Below are 20,017 nucleotides of genomic sequence, written 5' to 3' on the forward strand. Positions count from 1 at the left end.
CAGTAATGTTAATGCCATTCTGTACTAATCAGAGCTAGCGTGTAGCACACATTCCTGCTTTTCCTGCCATTGTCTCTTCTTCCTGTTACTCATGTTGCCTAACTCAGGGTTTGTGAGTCATTTCCTGGCCTTGACTTACCATCAGCTTGGTTGGTCTCTCAACCACAGAGACTCTATGCACAGAGTTAGATAACCCAAAACCAAGGCTGATATAAGAGAAAGGCCGTAAGTAACATTTCCCTTTAACATTCTGTGATCTTCATAACAACATGCATCAGCCTGTAAAAAATGTGTGAATGTACTTTTGTACAGCAGATGGCAGTATATTCTCATATATCAGTATAAATAACATGACACACACTCATTACAATGTAATGAGCCAAAGGAACAGTACAAACACACACACACACACACACACACTGAGCAGGAGAGCAAGTGAGAGGATATCTAAAATGTTTTGGTTTGTGCAAACTCATATGTCTGATCATGTCATGTTAATCTATAATTAGTTCATTAGTGTGTATGTGTGTGTGTGTGTGTGTGTGTGTGTGTGTGTGTTAAAGTTTACCTGAATGCATCTTGCAACTCTGGTGTGAGAGAAAGCATCTAGCCAATGAAGGGTCACATCGTTCCCATGGGAAAGGGAATTCAACTAACCATGATGACACAGAGCCTACACCTCCATACTCACTGCTGCTGTAGAGGGCTGACTCCCATACGCCCACAGAGCTGCCTTGGTTCCCACAAGAAATCTTACTGACTGCCTGGATTCAGGTGTACTGAAGAATGTTTACACTTAGGAGAAATGTCTGGGATAAGGAGGATCTGGAGATTTAAAAGAGCAAAGTGATTTAAATGTGTTGAGAGAGAGAGAGAGAGAGAGAGAGAGAGAGAGAGAATTGGCTTTTAAATGTTCATCTGTATAAAACTGCATAAAACTGCAACCATGACAGTGCTGGGCAGCCATTATAATTGATGTGCGAACTGTGATCACTGAACACTCCAATGAAACTAGTGTTCCAAATGCCCAATATGGCACGGATGCTCATTGTTCATATTTCAACAGACTAAATAAGAGTCTGTGGAAAAATTCGTTGCTCTCCCCACGATCAAACAACAACAAGTACGAGAATCAGCAAGTCTGACACAAGTGTGGTTTCCCAGCTCTAATCTTTCTGAGTGGGCTGGCTCTCACAGTGATGACATCATGGGAACATTCAAAGTCAACTAAATCCAGGCACTGTGTGGGGTGGCAAGCTTCCAAATATAGGTGAGGACCCACATAAAAAACACAAAACTTACAGGGTATTTGCTAATACCAACACAATCGATGTATGATAGACCTGCAAATACATTTTTAAGTTTTATAATCCTGAGTGGCTATTTTTATTCTCCACAGCATTTGGCTTGAAAAGTACACTTACAGTACAGGGTTGCTATAAAGCTAAATAAACGTGCATCATGAGTTAATGGCCAAAAGAGAACAGGGTAGCGCACGAGGAAAGGAACAAAAAAACTTCATTTCCTATAATGCATAGCGTGAAGATGGTGCTTCCAACAGCTGACAAACAGTCAAGCCCCATGCAAACGCTTCTAAGGAAGGGAGGGGATCTTATGAAGCCCAGACTGTGACAACGCGACCTAGCTGTTGTCAACACATAGGCTATTGAAGGCTATAGTCTATAGCATGGTGACTCTGAGATCTCCATCAATACTTAGATACAAAACCCGCAGCCGTTATTTTTACAGCGTTTGGCTGATAAGTTAAACTTTGTGTAGCCTACATCTTTAGAACTGCAGCATGTGTTTGCAATAGAGATCCTATCCAGCCTGTCTGCCTGCCACGCCGTGCCAGTGCCGAGGAATGGACAGCGTGCCTGGCACAGGTGAAAGTGATGGTCAGTCGGAGCGAGATAACGGCAGCAGTGCATCGATGGCCGCACTACAGCAGTGCAAACTCATCCAGAACATGATCGAAATCTCCATCTATAGTTTACAAGGACTCAGGACGAAATGCGCCGCGTCTAACGACCTCACACAACAAGAGATACGCACTTTAGAGGTAAGCGACCAACTTTCCACAGAAAACTACGTATAACTGATCATGCAACAGCCTAGTTGAGTTTAGTTGCGTGATGGCACAGGGCATGTATTCCCTCGTCATCATTGTGCTTTTATCCAAATTGATGACTAGACAACAGTAATGGCTGTGAAACTGTCAAACGAACTTGACCTCCTTATTACGAGTTGCAATGGAGATGTGGAACGGTGAAGTCACTAAGCAAGCAACCTATCTATTGTTTTTGGACAGTCTTGAGAGGCGTCACGCAACATAGCCTCCTTTGGATAGGAATCGTCAAGACTTCCTGGTTCAGGCATCAGCATTAATGTAGGCTAAGTCACAACATGATAAAGAACAGTAGGCCTAGTGTAGTAATCTTGTTGTAGTATAAATCTTATAACAATTTTGCCTGACATGACATCAATCACTTCAGATGTTAAGAAGTGTGGCAACATTCAGATCACAGATCATTTTGAATGAATAGTAAGTAGCTTAGTATGTAGTAAAGTAGTTAAGACATGTGCTTTTGTAGCCTACTGACAAACATGTAAGGATATGCCTAACTGCATGTGGAATCATGAATCAATATAACAAAATTAAACAGGAACTCAGATGTCAAGGGCTATGTCTTTCTTAGTAGGCCTAGTGGACAAATAAATTGAGAATGTAGCAGTGAAAATCCCAGAATTCTGCTGTCAGTTTTACATCAAACTAAAAATAGAACAGTCTTGCTTTACAAGATATTTCAAGGTTGCAACTACTGGGGTGAATATAAACACTTGTGAATGTATATTTTTGGGTTAGTGTATTTATACTGAAGGGCCACACCTCTGACCAGCTCCTTTGGTATATCTTGTCTGAGATATCATTGGAGAGGACAGATTGCATACTTGAAATATGCTTCATGCTTCATGACCAGTTAGATGCTGACAGGAAACAGGAAGTTGAAGGGCGGTGCCTTTTCATGCAGAAAAATTTTCATTTTGTAGGGCACTAATGTAGTTTATTTCTTTGTCTTTTACGTGGATCACCACTATCAGAATCACAACTCTTTACAAGGTTCCACTGATGCTATCATAACAGTACTGTAATTAATATGCAGTGTTGCACATTTACCATAGGGCCTGGTTCCTACCAGTTGAGTTGCAGGGGGATTTTAGGCCTGTTATAAGCTCAAAGCTATAGCATCTTCTGCCCCTCCCACTTGCCCTAGCCTACCTCCTCCTACTAACACATTTTCATAACCGCCTGCTTAATAAGACAATGAAATGACACATCACTGCAAAGTGAAATTGGGGATCCGATGCAGGGGCATCTCAAGTTCAATATCTACCACTGAGTCTCTAAAAATCCTGTAATTAAACGTAGAAAAGATTCATCTGACCAAGCTGGTACTGAATATCACTAACTTGGTAAGAAAAATGCAAACACAAGCAATTAAAAGGAATTGTGCTAACTGATACACAACACGTCTGTTTGAGTCAAAATCATCCAACAAGCAAAAGAATTTAAGAGAAACCAAACTATCAGTCAAATGAATAAACATCTGTCTCACCACACAAAGCAGAGGCCAATTCTAACCAAAAACAGGTTTAGTGACCACAACCTTGCAGTGGGAACAGGTAGACATACAGCGGGGAAAATAAGTATTGAACACGTCAACATTTTTTTCAGTAAGTATACTTCCAATGAGGCTATTTGCATGAAATTTTCACCAGACATTAGTATTAACTCAGATAATCCACCCATATAAAAAAATCCAAACATTAAAGTCCATAGGTAGAGTTATGTGCAATAAAGTGGAATGACACAGGAAAAAAGTATTGAACACGCCTGCTGTGGAAAAGCCTTTATTCGTAATGACAGCTTCAAGGCATTTCCTGTATGATGAAACTAATCAGTCACAGTATTCTGGTGTGAGTTTGGCCCATTCTTTTAAACAGATAGTCCTTTAATATTGAAGATTTCAGGGGTCCCTCTTGTGAATCCTGATCTTTAGTTAACTTCCAAAACTGTTCAATTGGATTGAAGTCAGGGCCTTGATTTCCTTTCTCTGAAATCAATTGAGAGCTTCCTTTGCTGAATGGTTTGGATCATTGTCCTGCTGGAAGGTCTAGCCATGTCTCATCCTCATCATCCTGGTGGATGTAAAGATTCTCCCAGAACAAAATGACTCCATTCATCATTCCTTCAACTGTATGAAGTCTGCTAGTACCATGAGATGAAAAACAGCCCACACCATGATGCCACCACCTCCAAACCTCCATGTTGGTAGGGTATTTTTAGGGTGATGCACAGTGCCATTTCTCCTCCAAATATGGTGTGTAGTAGTATGACATCCGAAAAGTTACATTTTTAACCAGAATACATTCTTTCAGTATTTCATAGGATTGTTCAAATGTTGTGTAGCAAACTTTCAACGAGCTTTGACATGTTTTTCTTCAGCAATAGAGTCATGCGGGGTGAGGGTGCATAGAGGCCATGGCGGTGGAGTGCATTACCTATGATTTTCTCTGTAACAATTGTACCTGCTGCCTCCAAATCTTTTTGGAGTTTTCTCAGAGTGGTCCTTGGCTCTTGGGCTACTCTTCTGACTATCCTTCTGACTTCCTGGTCAGAAATCTTGCAAGGAGATCCTGTGCATGGCCAGTTGATGATGTAGTGATGTTCCTTCCACTTGCAAATAATGGCTCCAATACTGCTTGCTGGATGATTCTGAAGTTTTGAAGTGCATCTGTAACCAGTTCCATTAATATGTTTTGCAACAATAAGGTTACAAAGATCTTGGGAGAGCTCTTTGCTTTTACCCATCATGAAATGTTTCTTGTGTGACACCCTTCTAACAAAAAACCTTTTTATAGCCCACCAGTATGTAATAACCCAGCTTATATGAATTTGCACAGATAGGAGGGATAATTTCTCTAACTACTTATAGATTCCAGTTTGTTCCTTGCCATTCCTTGCGTTTGTGTACTGCTTTTTCTTAGCGTGTTCAATATTTTTTCCCTATGCCATTCCACTTTTTTACTCATAACACTACTTTTAGACATTAATGTTTGGATTTTTATATATGTGTGGATTACCTAAGTTAATACTAATGTCCGGTGAAAATTTCATGCGAATAGCCTCGCTGGAAGTATACTTACTGAAAAAAATGTTGACGTGTTCAATACTTATTTTCCCCGCTGTAAATCCCTGGTATTCAAAAGAGAGAACAACATGTGGCTAGGCAGACAGGGAAGGCTGAGACAGAGAAGCCCTTTCTTCTTCACAGAAAAAAGAAATAAGACAAACCTTTCCTGTCATTTTAAAACCATTTCTCCAATTTTAACCACCTTGACTAATAAAATAAACGACTATACCTTCAGGAGAGGGACATTAAACTGCTTTTTTACGGCACTTATCTAAATGTGTCATAACACACAGATATACACTGACTGGCCACTTTATTAGGTACACGTTGCTAGTATTGGGTTGGACCTAGAGCCAGACTGATAAATCGATGTGCCGATATTGTGCGCCGATATTAGCTATTTGCCGATATATTGGTATCAACGTTTATGACAGCATTAATGCCATTAAGCTTGTGAATTCCTTGAAGTAGTTATTGTGGCGGTGGTGGTCATCAAAGAACAAAGACCTGACACTACTCAAAATAGTTATTTCATAATATATATCCCACCTTGATCAGAACTTTACAATATGCAAAATATTAGAGAAAATGTTAACATTGTTTTAATTAAAAATGACTGTCGGTCGGTTATCGTTTTTTGAAATCCTCAAATATCGAAATCGGTAGGCTATCGATCCTTAATATACCATAGAGCTCTACCCTTTTCACGTCAGAACTCCGTTAATTCTTCGTGACATAGATTCAACAAGGTGCTGCAAACATTCCTCAGAGATTTTGGTCCATATTGACATGATAGCATCGTGCAGTTGCTGCAGATTTGACAGCAACACATCATCTATGATACAAATCTCCCATTCCACCACATACCAAAGGTGCTCTATTGGATTGAGATCTGGTGACTGGAGGCCATTTGAGTACAGTGAACTCTTTGTTATGTTCAAGAAACCAGTTTTGGATATTCAAGCTTTGTGAAATGTCACGTTATCCTGCTGGAATTATCCATTGAGAAGTCTCTATGCCTGATCCAGAGGTGTTTGGGCCAATCAAATTGTCTGGGTGGGCTTTATACAATGATGGACAGATGAGCAACGGTAATGTATTCATCCACGTCACCTTAGCATACTTGAATTGAATTTGTTTACAATAAAAAGGCTGATTCTGCTATTGCGTTGGTTGTACAAGAATTAATTGCGCAATCCAAGGTCCATCCAATTGCGTGCAAAGGCATTTTTTTCTCCATATCGGTTGAAACACGCTCCATAATCAAGTCCCAATGGCATGTTACCAGACTCACATTCTGGCTATGCCAGGCTACTGGTCTCTGGTATCAACATGGCATGTTATTGCAGAGAACTGGCATGGCATGGCAGAGAACTGATGCTCATTGGATATTTTTTTTCCTTTTTTGGACCATACTCCATAAACTCAACAACCACGCCACGTTCAAAGTCATTTAAATCACGTTTTTTCCCCATTCTGATGCTTGGTTTCAGCAGATCATCTTGACCATGACAACATGCTTTAATGCATTGAGTTGCTGCCATGCGATTGGCTGAATGGATGTCTGTGTTAATGAGCAGTGGACCATGTGTATCTAATAAACATAATAGAAGTAGCTTTTTTTGGTATTATCTATTTTTTATGTTCATTGTAGTCTACACGTTGACACTTGTTATACTTTGTATTCCTTATGATTGCTTTGGAAATACAAGTGTCCTAATTTTCATACGAAAGAATAAAGCATATTTAATTTAAGTGATTTGGGGGGGCTGCGATACAGATATTGAGAGAGGAGAGTATAAGACAGACATGCAGACAGACGGACAGAAAGTGTTGATGAGAAAGAGAGATGCATGGAAAATACTCCTCAGTCTCAGTGAGCGCCTCTCCCAGGCCTCTGGTCAAGCGGAGAGCCATCACTCAACGCCAGACAAAAGACATGGGCAGAGTGGCGGCAGCCGGGCCCTCCTCCTTTTCCCCTTGGTTCTGTTTCCCCTGCTCTTGTCCTTCCCTCACAATGGAGGCGCAAGGCAGTTGGCCAGGCCTCAAATTCATTGGCGGCGGGGTAGGGTTACACTTGTGGCCCTCCAGAGCAGCAGCCCTAATGAGGCCTGTGTCTGCCACAGATATGGGACATGACATCAGTGATGCACAGGAGCTCTCTCTAATGATGACCCGCCGCTCTAAATATAGTCCAAATTAATTTGGTTAAGTGTCCACTACGTCAGCAGACCCAACATGGATGTAAGATGCCAGCAGAGGCTTACGATTGGAATTGAAATCAGACAGGAAGTAAAAATTGGAATATTACATCAACGTAACAGGTTATTTTTGGTCAGACAGTGTAACAACAGTTTCAGCAGTTGGTGTAAAGTGGATTTTCTGCTGTTTTAGAAATTTAGTGATGGATTTGGTTGTCTCTGCAATAAATGCAAAAAATGTATCCGTGAATCTAGCCTGGCTTGGTTTAGTTAAGGATTTACACAAACTCAAGCGATTTCTTGTTTGACAAGGATGCTACACATGAATAAACATTAAACATGCACAATATTTTATTGCATCACTATCCCATCCTGTATTGCTACATCAACAGAAAGTATCTGTTCTATTTTTTGGCAATCTTTCAGTCTGTCTCAAAGAAAACTGGTCCCTTCAATAATAGTGTAAGAGAATATCCTGCAGAGTATTGAACAGGCACAGTCATGCCTCTTCTACAGTTGATCACTGAGGTGCCCTTTACAAAGGGGCCAACAGTTTCATACATTCAACACCTCTTTATTTTCCACCTCTTATCCTCTTTCATTGACATATGTCTAGCAAAATATGTCCTTACAGTGGACAAAAAATGTCATAATACAGTATATTTTTGTTTGTGTAGTCAAAACAAGATCAAGAGTACACAGTTTGTGAAAACCCCTTGTCAGAAAGGCAGTATGGATCCAGGGTGAAGGCCGAGTTGTGTTGTTGGTAGTTTTGTGTGATAGCGAATGATGGGGGATGAATGGGAAATAAGTGAGGTAAATAAATGTAGTTATACGTTTTCACAATGTGGTTGTTTCACAGATGGGAATGTTTCGTCACATTGCTTGTGAATGAAACGTCTTCACTCTTGCACTTATTAGCCATTGCAAAATACTGTGGAGCCATGAAGCAGCAGCCTATCAAAACCCAGTAGATGTCATCTGCTGTGCTGTGAATTTACTCAGTTAAAGCGTAGTGTTTTTCAGTTTTCATCTTAATTTAACTTCTTTTTGCTATTTAAACAATACTGGATAGAGGTCATGGATAGAGGAAGAACGAGGGGAGGATTTTCCAACTGTGTGTAGACACTGCTCAGTCCTGTCTTGGCATCTCTACTTGCTAAAACTATGTTGTACAAAGGTGAAGATGAGGTTGATGAATTTACAGTTTTGTGTGACAAATAACACGTACTGAAGAGAATGTCAGCTGCTGCCCTTTAGGCTAAAGTACAGTGGGACAGTGAAAAGCACTTCTCTGTCTTTGTGAAGGGGGCCTAAAGAGGGCATTGGCTTGAGAAATGACAGAGCTAAACAAAAAGAAATATCCGTAAGGTTGTTCTCTGAAGAGAGTATACCGCAGCTTTGTACACACACACACACACACACACCTTTGAGGCGATGCCAGTTGTAGTGCCCCTCTTTTTCTTTCCTTCCTCCTCCACTCTGTCACTGGCACTGAGAGCAAGGCAAGAAGTTCCCTTTTTGTCCGATTGCTTTTTAAATAAAGGGAAAATACTGTTCCAGTAGAGCTGGAGTGAAGCCCCCTAACCCTCCCTCCCTGCCCTGCCATCCTGCTGCTGTGAGCGCACAGAGTGGTAACTGAGATGAGGAGCGATGCTCGAGCACGATAAGGCACAGAATCCGTGAGAGTGCTCCAGACGAATGGAGCCAGGCCTCGTCTGGCGGCAAACCAACCCCTGCATGTTATTAAGTCTGTTTGACCACACGCACTTGCTGTTCATTAAGTCTCTCCAGGTGAGGAGGGGAACAGCTAAACATCCAGCTAGACCATGTTAATGATATATTCATCATGATACATCAGGATGAATCATGATCAGTGCTGTGTGTGTGTATGTGTGTGTGTGTGTGTGTGTGTGTGTTTTCAGGGCTTTCAGGCTACACCAGTTTTCAGTAGCCTGTCACTGTCCTATTTAGTCCCATTGGGAATATTATTTGCATGTACGTATAAGGATGTGGAAATGCATATGTTTTACAGAGACTACAGAAAATACGTCTCTTCTCCACTCTCAGAGATGCATCTCTTAATCATGACAATTATATTTCTTAATAATGACACAATGGTGGCGAAGAGGGACACGCATGACTCAAAGTTCGAAACAACAGCTAAACACATAAAAGTAAAATAAAAAAAATTGCCAAAACTGATATCTAACCACTTGTTATTAATCTTATATTATGATTAAAAATCTAGTTGGTATTGCTTTTAGTATACAGACTTACCTAGTGCTTTATCGTAAGATTGCTTTGACTTGGTTTAATAAGAGTTTGATTTTAAGATGTCTTATCAAGACAAATTTGCTAAACACACTGGCAGCCAAATTTGCTTGTTTTTTAGACAAATTTGGTTAATGCACCTAGAAAGCGCTAGGTTTGTGTTGTCATACTAAAAACAATACCAACTGGATTTGTTTTTATTTGGATGTTTCCATGGAAAAGAGTAGAAGGAGTGGGCAGCTTTTACTGGAGGAAAATGTCCTTCTCTCCTTCCCATGGTAGGTGCCCCGTGGGAATCTGATATTGATCATTAGAGACACACCACCCAAACAGACACTGTGCCAGACAGACACCCTGCCCAGTCCAGCGACTACAATGGGCTGGCATTTATTTGGCAGGGGATGAGATGATGTCAGTTTTCGGTCAGATGTCTGTCAGTGGACTGGATGAGGTGCAGCCACAGGGGATCATGTTTTTCCTAATGACGTCTCTTTCTTATAGAGGTGCTTATTGAGAGACTGTATTGAGCTCCGTTACTAATATCTTAGTGTAGAATTCTGATGTAGTGGAACAGAAAGCATCTCAGAAGGTCAAGTGGAAGTGTAGTGGGAGTCTTGTCGAAGTGAGTGGTCAGAACAGAAGATGGAGCCCCTCTGAACCCATCATGTGTGTGTGTGTGTGTGTGTGTGTGTGTGTGTGTGTGTGTGTGTGTGTGTGTGTGTGTGTGTGTGTGTGTGTGTGTGTGTGTGTGTGTGTGTCTGTATATGTGTGTGTGTGTGTGCGCTCTGGGCCTCCCAGCAGTCCTTCCAATGTTCCCATGTCACTCGGTCGTCATGACAGTGACACAGATGCCCCCATGAGAACGCTAGTGAAATCGCTATCATCAGAGCTATTTGCGGACGGGGCCACTGCACTGGAGGGATGAACACTCTGCATCTTTTTCTCTCCTTTCACCTCTTCTTCTCAATTGTCTTCTTGCCAGAGACGTCCATTTTGGCAGTGCTTTGTCTTGCAGAGATGTGCATCTAGCCTATGTAGAGGTGTGGTGTAGGCACTCACACACCACTTGACAATTTGGCTCTCACACCCGTCTTGAGCCTCTTCAAGGTGTTGTAAGCCTTATGCAGTGAAACCCAGATGAAGGAAGGGGCCTGGGGCTTCATCACAGAAAAAAATCCTAACTGCTTGTCCTATCTTAACTTAAGCTTCAAAGATAGGAAGAATCCTATCTCCCTATTGCAGAAGCAGTTCCTAAACTCATGGCTGTGTCCTATCTTATCTCAGACCTCTTATCTTTTCTTAACTTAAGAAATCTTTGAATTCGATTTTCTCGATTTTGATTTTTAACTGGTCTGAAGTGTGCATGTGGACAGTTCTTTAGGTTTATAATGGCATAGTATTAGTATAGTTAGTGAATCACTCTTGCTCTATTGTGGTTAAGTTTTCTTGGTGCTAATGTCTAGGGCTTATTTTGCCACTAGATTGATTAATATTATTGTTTCCTTGGGCTTCCTATAAAGTGAGCAGGTTTCGTACTCTAGCGGGGTCCTTTGAAGAGTTAATACCTCCTCTGTCAACACTTACCTGGGTCTGTGTGGGGGACTTTTCTCTCATTCCTATCTTTAGCGTTTATTGCGGGGAGCTACTTTCTGTCTGTCTGTCTGTCTGTCTGTCTGTCTTTTGTCTCTATCTCTCTATCTCTCTCTCTCTCTCTCTCTCTCTCTCTGTGTAGTCTTCTCTTCGTAAGTAAAAAGGCCTTCTAGGAAGTCTAAGCTGGGTCTGTGTGGGGGACTTTTCTCTCATTCCTATCTTTAGCGTTTATCACGGGGAGCTACTTTTCTGATGTGTCCTTATGTTTTCTGATGTGTGCTTATGTTTTCTGATGTGTGCTTATGTTTGATAGCGGTCTTGACACTAACTAGGTCCTGTCCTTTCTCTCTGGCTAGCAGACTTATACAGTCTCTAAATATGTCTAAACAGTGGTGTAGTCTACGTGATACACAGGACTATGCAATATACCCATTTAAAAAGCATCATCATCTCAGTATACCCACTTAAAATAGGCAAGGATACGTATTAACTTTTGGGGTTGATCACAGTATACCCACTACAGCTAACTAGACTACACCACTGTGTCTAAATATGTAAGTCTATGCCTCTCTGTCTTTTGGCTTCACAATTATTGTAAGAATTTTAGGCCTTGAACGGGTCTTTTGAGAGGGCTTACTTATCGACCCCCTCTGTTCTCATACCTCAATGTATCACACTTTCTTTGTATGGCTGTGTAGCCCACGGCCATTGACACACACACACACACACACACACACACACACACACACACACACACACACACACACACACACACACCACAACCACAAAGGCTGTGCAAATGCAGCCTGATGCTTCAGCGTCAGCCCACCTTTTCAACAGAAGCCTTGACATTCGGGGATTTCCTCAGTACACTAAGGCTCTTTGGCAAATTTGCATTCGGTGTGCACAAGCATGACACCTCTGATTCAGTAATTGGGTCCAAAATGAAATGTACAAATATGCAAAATTTTTACCTGTATTAGTTTATTAGTCAATCAGTTGTATGGATCTTTTATCAGTTTCATATTTCAGTCAAGGAGCTTTTTGTAATATCTATGTCTCCGTAATGCAGGGTTAGCATCTCTCCAGCTTGCTTTTCTTTGAGCACATTAGCAACTTCTACACAAATACCAGAAAACTTTAAGTAGCACAGGGGTGTATACACTGTATTTAAGGAATGTAAATAAGCTTATTCTCTTTTACTGACTTTTTGGGATATCTTAGCCCCCCCCCCCTTCCTTGATCCTAAAGGCATCATGTCTTTTTTTTTTTCTTACTTCAAAAAGTAAAGCCTGTCATGTACTGCGCCTGCTAGTGTGTTTGCTATTGCTTCTGCTCATGTTTGTGTGGTGCTGCCATCCGCAGGTGAAGCTGGTGAACTACATCAGCAGGCAGCTCCAATGCAAGCAGCGCGTTCCAGAGAGCGAGAGGAGCCCAGCGCTGGACAGCTACCCGCACCTGGGGGACTGGCTTCGCACCATCAACCTGAAACCAGAGATCATTGAGGTGCGGCATATTGTGTGTGTCTTTGTGCGCCATATTGTGTGTGTTGTGACAGTGAGTTGGAATATCTGTCTGTCTGTCTGTCTGTCTGTCTGTCTTTCTCTCTCTATCTCTCTCTCTCTCTCTCTCTCTCTCTCTCTCTGTGTAGTCTTCTCATCGTAAGTAAAAAGGCATTCTAGGGATGTCACGGCAGAGAGATACCCAACTGAAATATGATCTGTGAACAGCCATATGTTACCTTAACGCTTGGCAGCGCTCCCTGGGCTGATGGCTACCTTAGATCTGGGATCAGCTGGAAGAGCTTTAATTTACTTAAGTAATTGCTTGCAACTGGAAGACAGTGGCGTCTGCTTCAGGTCTCAGATGGAGATAACCCAGGAACCACAGCGTAAGGCAGAATTGTATTATGTTCCGTCACTGGTATAATTTATGCAGTAGATGTATTAAGGTGTTTAACCTGTCAGACATTACTAGAACAAGCATGTTTCAGTGTTGAGGTTTGAGTGAAAGTTACAAAATATTCTCTTGCAAATTAGTATCAAGACTCAGTTCAGCATAGCAAATATTCTAATTTTCCTCCTGAGGGAAATTGTGAATTAAGAATGGTTTGGTCAGTTACTCCTACAATTCCCACTTCTACTCCAAATGAAATAATTGTCCTGCTTGATGTTGACTTTGTGTTTGTGATGATCTCCATTGTTGTTCATGATGCTAAATGGCATGGAACTACCTTATGATCAATGCCTATCTATATATATATATATTTTTTTTATCTGGTTTGCGTGTTCATGAATCTACCGTAGTGGTATATCGGCCACAGTGTCTGCAACCAGATACTTCTTAAAGGCCTTTCCCTGTAATTAACTTAATGACCAAAGATACTGTGTCCTCACATGTGGCCAGTGACTACCACTGCCACTGAAGTCATTCCTTTTGTTCCTGCATGTTGACAGTAGCAACAGTAGACGTGAGAGAGAACCAAAGAGGGAGGGAGAGAATGCGCACAGAGCAAATGAGAGAAGGAGGTATGGTGAGATAGACAGAGTGAGAGAGCGGAGGAGGAGTGAGAGTCAGACATGAATATGCCTTCGTGAGCCGCATAGTCAGATGCAGGTTAGTATATTGAGGTTCAGTGGGAGACTCTGCCTGAGTCACATTCCAGCCACACACCCGATACAGCACTCTAATCCAAGGGAATGTGCTGCGTCAGTCTTTCTCGTTTCTGTCTCTTGCTCACACACACACACACACACACAAACACACACACACACACACACACACACACACACACACTCACACACTCCTCCTCTCCCTCTATTTTTACATCACAGGGGGCGGGCTGTCGCCTCCCCCCGGCTGTCACGCAGTCTCCCCCTCTGACTGGGCAGAACAGGAGCAGAAGTTCCCCTGCTCCGCTGTTTAGTACTCGCCTGAGCCAATCTGATGCTCCGCAACGTCTCATGAAGGGGTTGAAAGAAAAGGAATAGGAAGAGAGAAACTGACAGAGACAGAGAGTGGGAGAGAGGGATAGAGGCTGTCTAGCACACACACATGGGTGTGTATCTATTTATGAGTGTTGTGTACATCGGACCCTCCTGAGGTATGTGTGTGTGTGTGTGTGTGTGTGTGTGTGTGTGTGTGTGTGTGTGTGTGTGTGTGTGTGTGTGTGTGTGTGTGTGTGTGTGTGTGTGTGTGTGTGTGTGTGTGTGTGTGTGTGTGTGTGTGTGTGTGTGTGTGTGTGTGTGTGTGCTCGTTGCTGTTCGTTCCTGTTGCTTGAGGAAATTGATGTGTGGTGTTTGTCCTGAACCTGGGTTAGGTATGAGTCCCATGCATCCCATTCTAAAAATGGCAAAAAGTTCAGTCCTTAAACACAGGAATTGTGAAATGTATCTGTAGTTGAAATAACAGTGATTGTCTCAAGAAAATCATATGACTGTGTGAATGACTATTTTCAACTGTGGTTTGCCTAAACATTTGCCTCACCATCATCAAAGAAAGGATTTTCCTATATATTCATATGTATAAACCATTTACATAAACAATGGTGCTTTTCTTAGGAGCTTTTAGCTAACAGAAGCTATTGATTTGCTGTGGTGCCTCTGCCTCTGTGACTCCCATGGCTGGAATGCACAGGGCTAGAGCCTGCAGGACATTTGGCACCAATGGCTGTCTGTTCTGGTTAGAGAAGATTTGCCACCAAATAATGAAGTTAGCTGCCTCCCTCATTCCCAGGCAGCACAAACCAAACCTTCATCAGAAGATCAGAAGAAATATGGCCACAAGCGTCACCCCCACCCCACACCACCTCACCTCACCTCTCCTCTGTTACTGTTTATACATGATGTGGACAGGAATCTCCCTCTGGGCAGGCAAGATTGGGCTAGCCTATGACAGGGATTTGCATCATCGAATTTGCATCATTGAAGCCTTCCAACAGTCAAGTTTTTGGTTGTGCGTTTGTGTGTACCCACAGGTGTGAACATATTGAGGTGTTTTTGGTCACACATGATTTAGATCTGAAGATTATTTGTGTTACTCGTTTAGAAGAAGTGTAGGAAGCATATTGTGAATCATAAAATCTTGTCTAAATTAGGGCTTTGACTCCGAACTTCGTTATTCGAATATAATTCGATTATTTAAAAATTAAAGATATTCGAACGAATTTTAGGGATCTCTTAATATTCAAACCTGTAGCCTATGGAGATAATTTATATAAATGTATTTGGTTGTAAACGTTGTTTTCAATTCAGATTCCGAGGTTTTTTAGACATGTATTTGTACACATATATGTATCCATAAGCTGGTGAGTGGAGCATAAAGGCTGTAGGTGGGGTCTACACATCGGTGGTGGTCAGTAAAGTTCCCCTTTCACTGTTGTTTTTGTTGTTGTATAACTTTTCTTGATCATCCTCATAACCAGTCATGTATTAAACAATCCATATTTGGCTTAGTGGTGCAGTCGCCCTGTTGCAGGAACTGTTGTCATGAAGTCACTTTACAAGGCGACTGAGCAAGTTGAATATTGGACGGTATTGACTAATCTAAATTCGGTGTGTGTTCCTTCATCCCCTCCCACCTGAACCTCCCAACGTCATTTGAAACCTTGGTTCTCCAAAGCAAGGAGTGAGACACTGCTCAGGCCATCCTTAAAAATATTTTCGTTTGCCGTAACCCGACCGACCCTGTCAATTTAGAACCGACCCAAATATTTATTTTTTTCCCCATTTAGTCCGACCGACTTGCCGTTTGTAAACTTGCGTTAAGACCGACCGATTTTTTTTTACTCTAAACAACCAATACAAATAAAATACTATTTATTTTAGTAGGCTTAAGTATTGTGAATATAAATTGCCTACATACAAACTTGGGCTCTCTTAAATAAAACCCTGTGGCGTCATCTCTACACCATTGGTTTACATGTCATACTATGGCCTATACGCTTCGTTTCATTCACACAAATATCTCGACAACGTTATTACTTGGCAAGAAGTTCTGGAAGAACTGTGCCCAGATCTTTTCCTATCCTTTCTCCCCTCTAGTCTAACGGTGACCGTGTTGAAGAATTGACATTGGTTGTGGTCTATTCAGCATTTCTAAAAATATGAGTCCGAAATGTGAAGACTGCTGGTCCGCGGAGTCGTGGAGTGAAATTAGAAAGGCCCGGTGATTCGTCTGATAATTTGCTGCGCAGTTGATCAAGATACCGCGGACCGACAAAAAAAGAAAACAAACGTTTCTGCTATCGATGTCATTAAACATAGAGCCATACAATAAAGTGGTGGTATGAGCGTTCATTCAATGCAGGCGTCTGCGCGTCTGCTCGAGAGAAACTGAAACTAATCGATAACGTTGGTATCAAAGCTCCGCTTCAACCTGTTAAACGACAGTTAATAAAACGATGTTGATTTTTGGAACTTCCATAGAAACAGAGCAGAGACTGTATAATACACTGTAGTAGGCTACAGCACTGAGTATTATATAGTCAAATTTGAATATAACGTAGCCAAAAGCTATTGTAGCATTCTTTCTATATGTTAAAGATTAACAGATCAGTGATTTACGCCTATCTGCTCGCCAAAAAAGCTGGTATTGTGTTTCCTGAATCCTTACATTCAGGCATTCAAATTAAACTTAATTAAAAAACATGTATTTTTTTCTCCATTTCCTACCAATGTATGATGCTTGCATGAGGGAAACATCCCAAAACAATAGCACCCATACTTGTTGCTGTTTTGAGAAGTATTTCTTTTCTTATGCAAGCATCATGCAACCATGCAAAAGCAATGAAACTAATTATATCTTACATTAGTAAAGCAGTCCTCTGATGTGCATGTCACAAAACATTTAAGGGAAAGTGCATGTATAACAATATAGGCATAATAATGATTGTGATAATGATAATGACAATTTGATTGGGGGGTGACTGGGGTTGGGTAAGTGTAGATGAGCCCTATGACCCCAAAGTCTGCCATTACTGGGCCTTAGGTCAAAGAAGTTTGAGAAAGGCTGGTCTACATAACCTGCATCAGATTGAGGTTTGCAATGATGCGCCTGAAGGCACGGGTTGAGGACCCAGTCAGTTACGTCACAATATGCACATTTGTTTAAATTCATACTTACGTAATCACCATGACCAAAATTGTACTTTTTTTTTTTACTTTGAATCTTGAAAAAAAAAAATATTGACCTACCTACCGACCCATTTTTAAATTTTTTTGGCTGTTACTGCAAACAAGAATATTTTTAAGGATGGCCTCATATACTAAAAATGGGGAAAAGCTATATATATGGGAAAAGCTTTCCAGCGACTGCGTGTGTGTGTGTGGGGGGAGCATAACTCCACCCTCATCAAGAGCTATTGATGATCACCCATTGCTCATCATTATCCCAGTAAGTAGCTTTCAAAATGAGCCAACAAATCAGACAGATTCAAATGAAAAGAATAGAAATAAGTGGTGACAGGGTTTATGTAGGCAGACTGGTTTTCAGGCTTAAATAGAGACGTCTTTAACCAGACATGCAAGAGTGTGATAGCACTTGTATTGTACCTACACTGTAGTGCCACTCCTCCCAGGACCTGTAATTATGCACATCCCCATGGGAACCTTCCTAGAAACAGAATTCTGAGAACTAGGGTTTTCCCAGGTTGAGGAAGCACTGGTGGTAAATCCAGTTGTGAAGTCATTTGAGAGCATGAAAGAAGTGTTGCATGACCTGACTGGTACAAGACTTTACTGTATGCTCCTATATACTACGTTTTTATAAGCTTTTTGAACTGGAAGATCAAGGCTCTTTTGTATGCCACAACCTACCCTTTTTTTGTAACACATTACCAGCTCGGCACAGCACATATGAAGGACATGGTTAATCTACCCAAAGTGACCCTGGAAGTAACATAACAAGGGGCCTGAAAAGATTCCTTTAATCAGGAGCTGCCATTGCTTTTTTTTTTTTAAATGTTGCCACTGTTTAGTACAGAGTTCAGTACAGAGTCTCAGTATCAGTGTGTTTTACAGCAGGGAACCAGTGTGGGTTTAATGTTGTTGGTATACACAGACATTAGGGCTGTAACGATACACCAACCTCACGATTCGGTTTATATCACGATTTTTGACCCACGGTTAGATACGAATCTCGATTTTTCTTTTTTTTCCCTTTTTTTTTGGGGGGGGGGGGGGCTAGACATTTTATTAAATAACATTTTAATAGCCTCCCTTAGAACACCAGAGGATTACAATATAATATATCTATTATTTTATATCCTGGTATAAAAATATTTTTCTGAATGACTGATATTTATGACGGCACACTTTATAGCCTAGGCCTACTATTTTTTATTACAACTCTACCTCTTTAATTCAGCTGTCTGGTTGAAGCCTGGAAATATTGTAAACAAAGTAGCATATAGCTTAGCCTATCATAGTCTACTGATTGGACTGTTCAGTTTCCCCATGTGTGTTTAAGTTTCAAGGTAATACTTGTTCTCCTTGGGACAGGCCTTTATGGGAAACGTTGGTATTGAGATGATCAGTCAACTTCAATGCGTTTGAAGTTGCAACTTTCAAAGAGTTTTAAACAAATATGTGCAGCATGCTAATGATGCTAAGCGGATTTAATAGTAATTTAGCTAGTCGTCTATGCGTCCTTGCTTTCACGATTGTGAATGTTTTATTTAAGTCGCGCGTGTTCATTGAGCAGGAGAGGGAGGGAGAGTGAGAGGGAGGGAGCGCGAGAGAGAGCGGGGCAAGGAGAGGGGGTTTACTTCTATACTGTTTGGTAAAGTTGCACACATAGTCTACAATGAAAGCAAGGAAGGAGAGGTATGAAATTATTATTTATTTATTTATTTGTTTTTGGACAACGTAGGCTACCGATAAGTAAAGCGGGAGTTGTGGGTTGCGGCCGCATAAGCTGCAAAGCACTGCGTGAAACACTAGAAAGGGTGTGTCGCGATTCTGCCTTTTCACACTGGACACAGTATCGTGGATATGAATGTCGCGATTTCGGTTTCGAATCGTAAATCGTTACAGCCCTAACAGACATACACAGATTCCAGACATATCGCTAGTGACCGTTGACACTTTGATAGCACTTGTACTTTCCAAAATTTGTATTGTACATATTTACAGCCATTATGATTTTGAAATGTACCATATTGTATTGTATATCATATACTGTGATAATGATTGTATTTCATAAGAACCTTTCTGATATTAGATATTAAATGCTGCCACTGAACATTATACAAAGATTAAGATTAGCCTATATGGTATCATAATCGATCGTAATTGCTTTGTCAATATTTTTTCTCAGAATATTAAGATGAATTTTAGCCATATCACCCATCCTTATTTAGAAAACTATTTCACCAGAGAGGTGTTGACCTGACCATTTAGGATTAGTTTTGTACCATTAGTAGCCTGTAAAGGGTGGCAAGAAGCATCTTGTCAAAAACCAAGACCTACCTGTTTCACAAGAGAGGTGAGATAGCCAAGAGGCATACAGTATGATGTCACTGAAACTTGGGAGGGAGACGTTTCCCAGATCTGTAAGTATTTATTTTGCATTTGGGAGGGGTGTATGTTTGTGAAACACTGGCCCAGTGGGGTCGGGGGCGGGAGTAGGGGCAATCCCGGTTGTTTAGATACCACTGTGGCATGTCAGCAAGAACACATTGGTTGCCTGGCAGAAGCCTGAAAAAAAGAAAAAGACTGCGCGAGAGACAGGAAGGGAGACCAAGGGAGGGTGTTGTGC

General features: G+C 41.3%; 1 protein-coding gene across 4 annotated transcripts in view; it reads left to right on the plus strand.

Annotated features, from left to right (window-relative positions):
* Nucleotides 1–1,500: 1,500 nt before the first annotated feature.
* The window catches only part of LOC143121516 (kinase suppressor of Ras 1-like), a 44,938-nt gene continuing 26,421 nt past the window's right edge, over nucleotides 1,501–20,017 (plus strand). The window contains exons 1-2 of one of the 4 annotated variants that reach the window (XM_076281909.1): nucleotides 1,501–2,062; nucleotides 12,626–12,766. In XM_076281909.1, coding sequence (XP_076138024.1) covers nucleotides 1,865–2,062; nucleotides 12,626–12,766 — 339 coding nt within the window. In that variant the 5' untranslated portion in view covers nucleotides 1,501–1,864. Of the gene's footprint in view, nucleotides 2,063–12,625; nucleotides 12,767–14,173; nucleotides 14,364–20,017 lie in introns of those variants that run through there. The other 3 variants (XM_076281905.1, XM_076281906.1, XM_076281908.1) reach the window with 3 other exon arrangements.

This window comes from Alosa pseudoharengus, unplaced genomic scaffold (genome assembly GCF_046254945.1).
Source record: "Alosa pseudoharengus isolate Yale_2024_CS ecotype anadromous, Long Island Sound unplaced genomic scaffold, YU_APseudo_1.1 YU_APseudo_1.1_scf_13, whole genome shotgun sequence".
NCBI classification, from domain to species: domain Eukaryota; kingdom Metazoa; phylum Chordata; class Actinopteri; order Clupeiformes; family Clupeidae; genus Alosa; species Alosa pseudoharengus.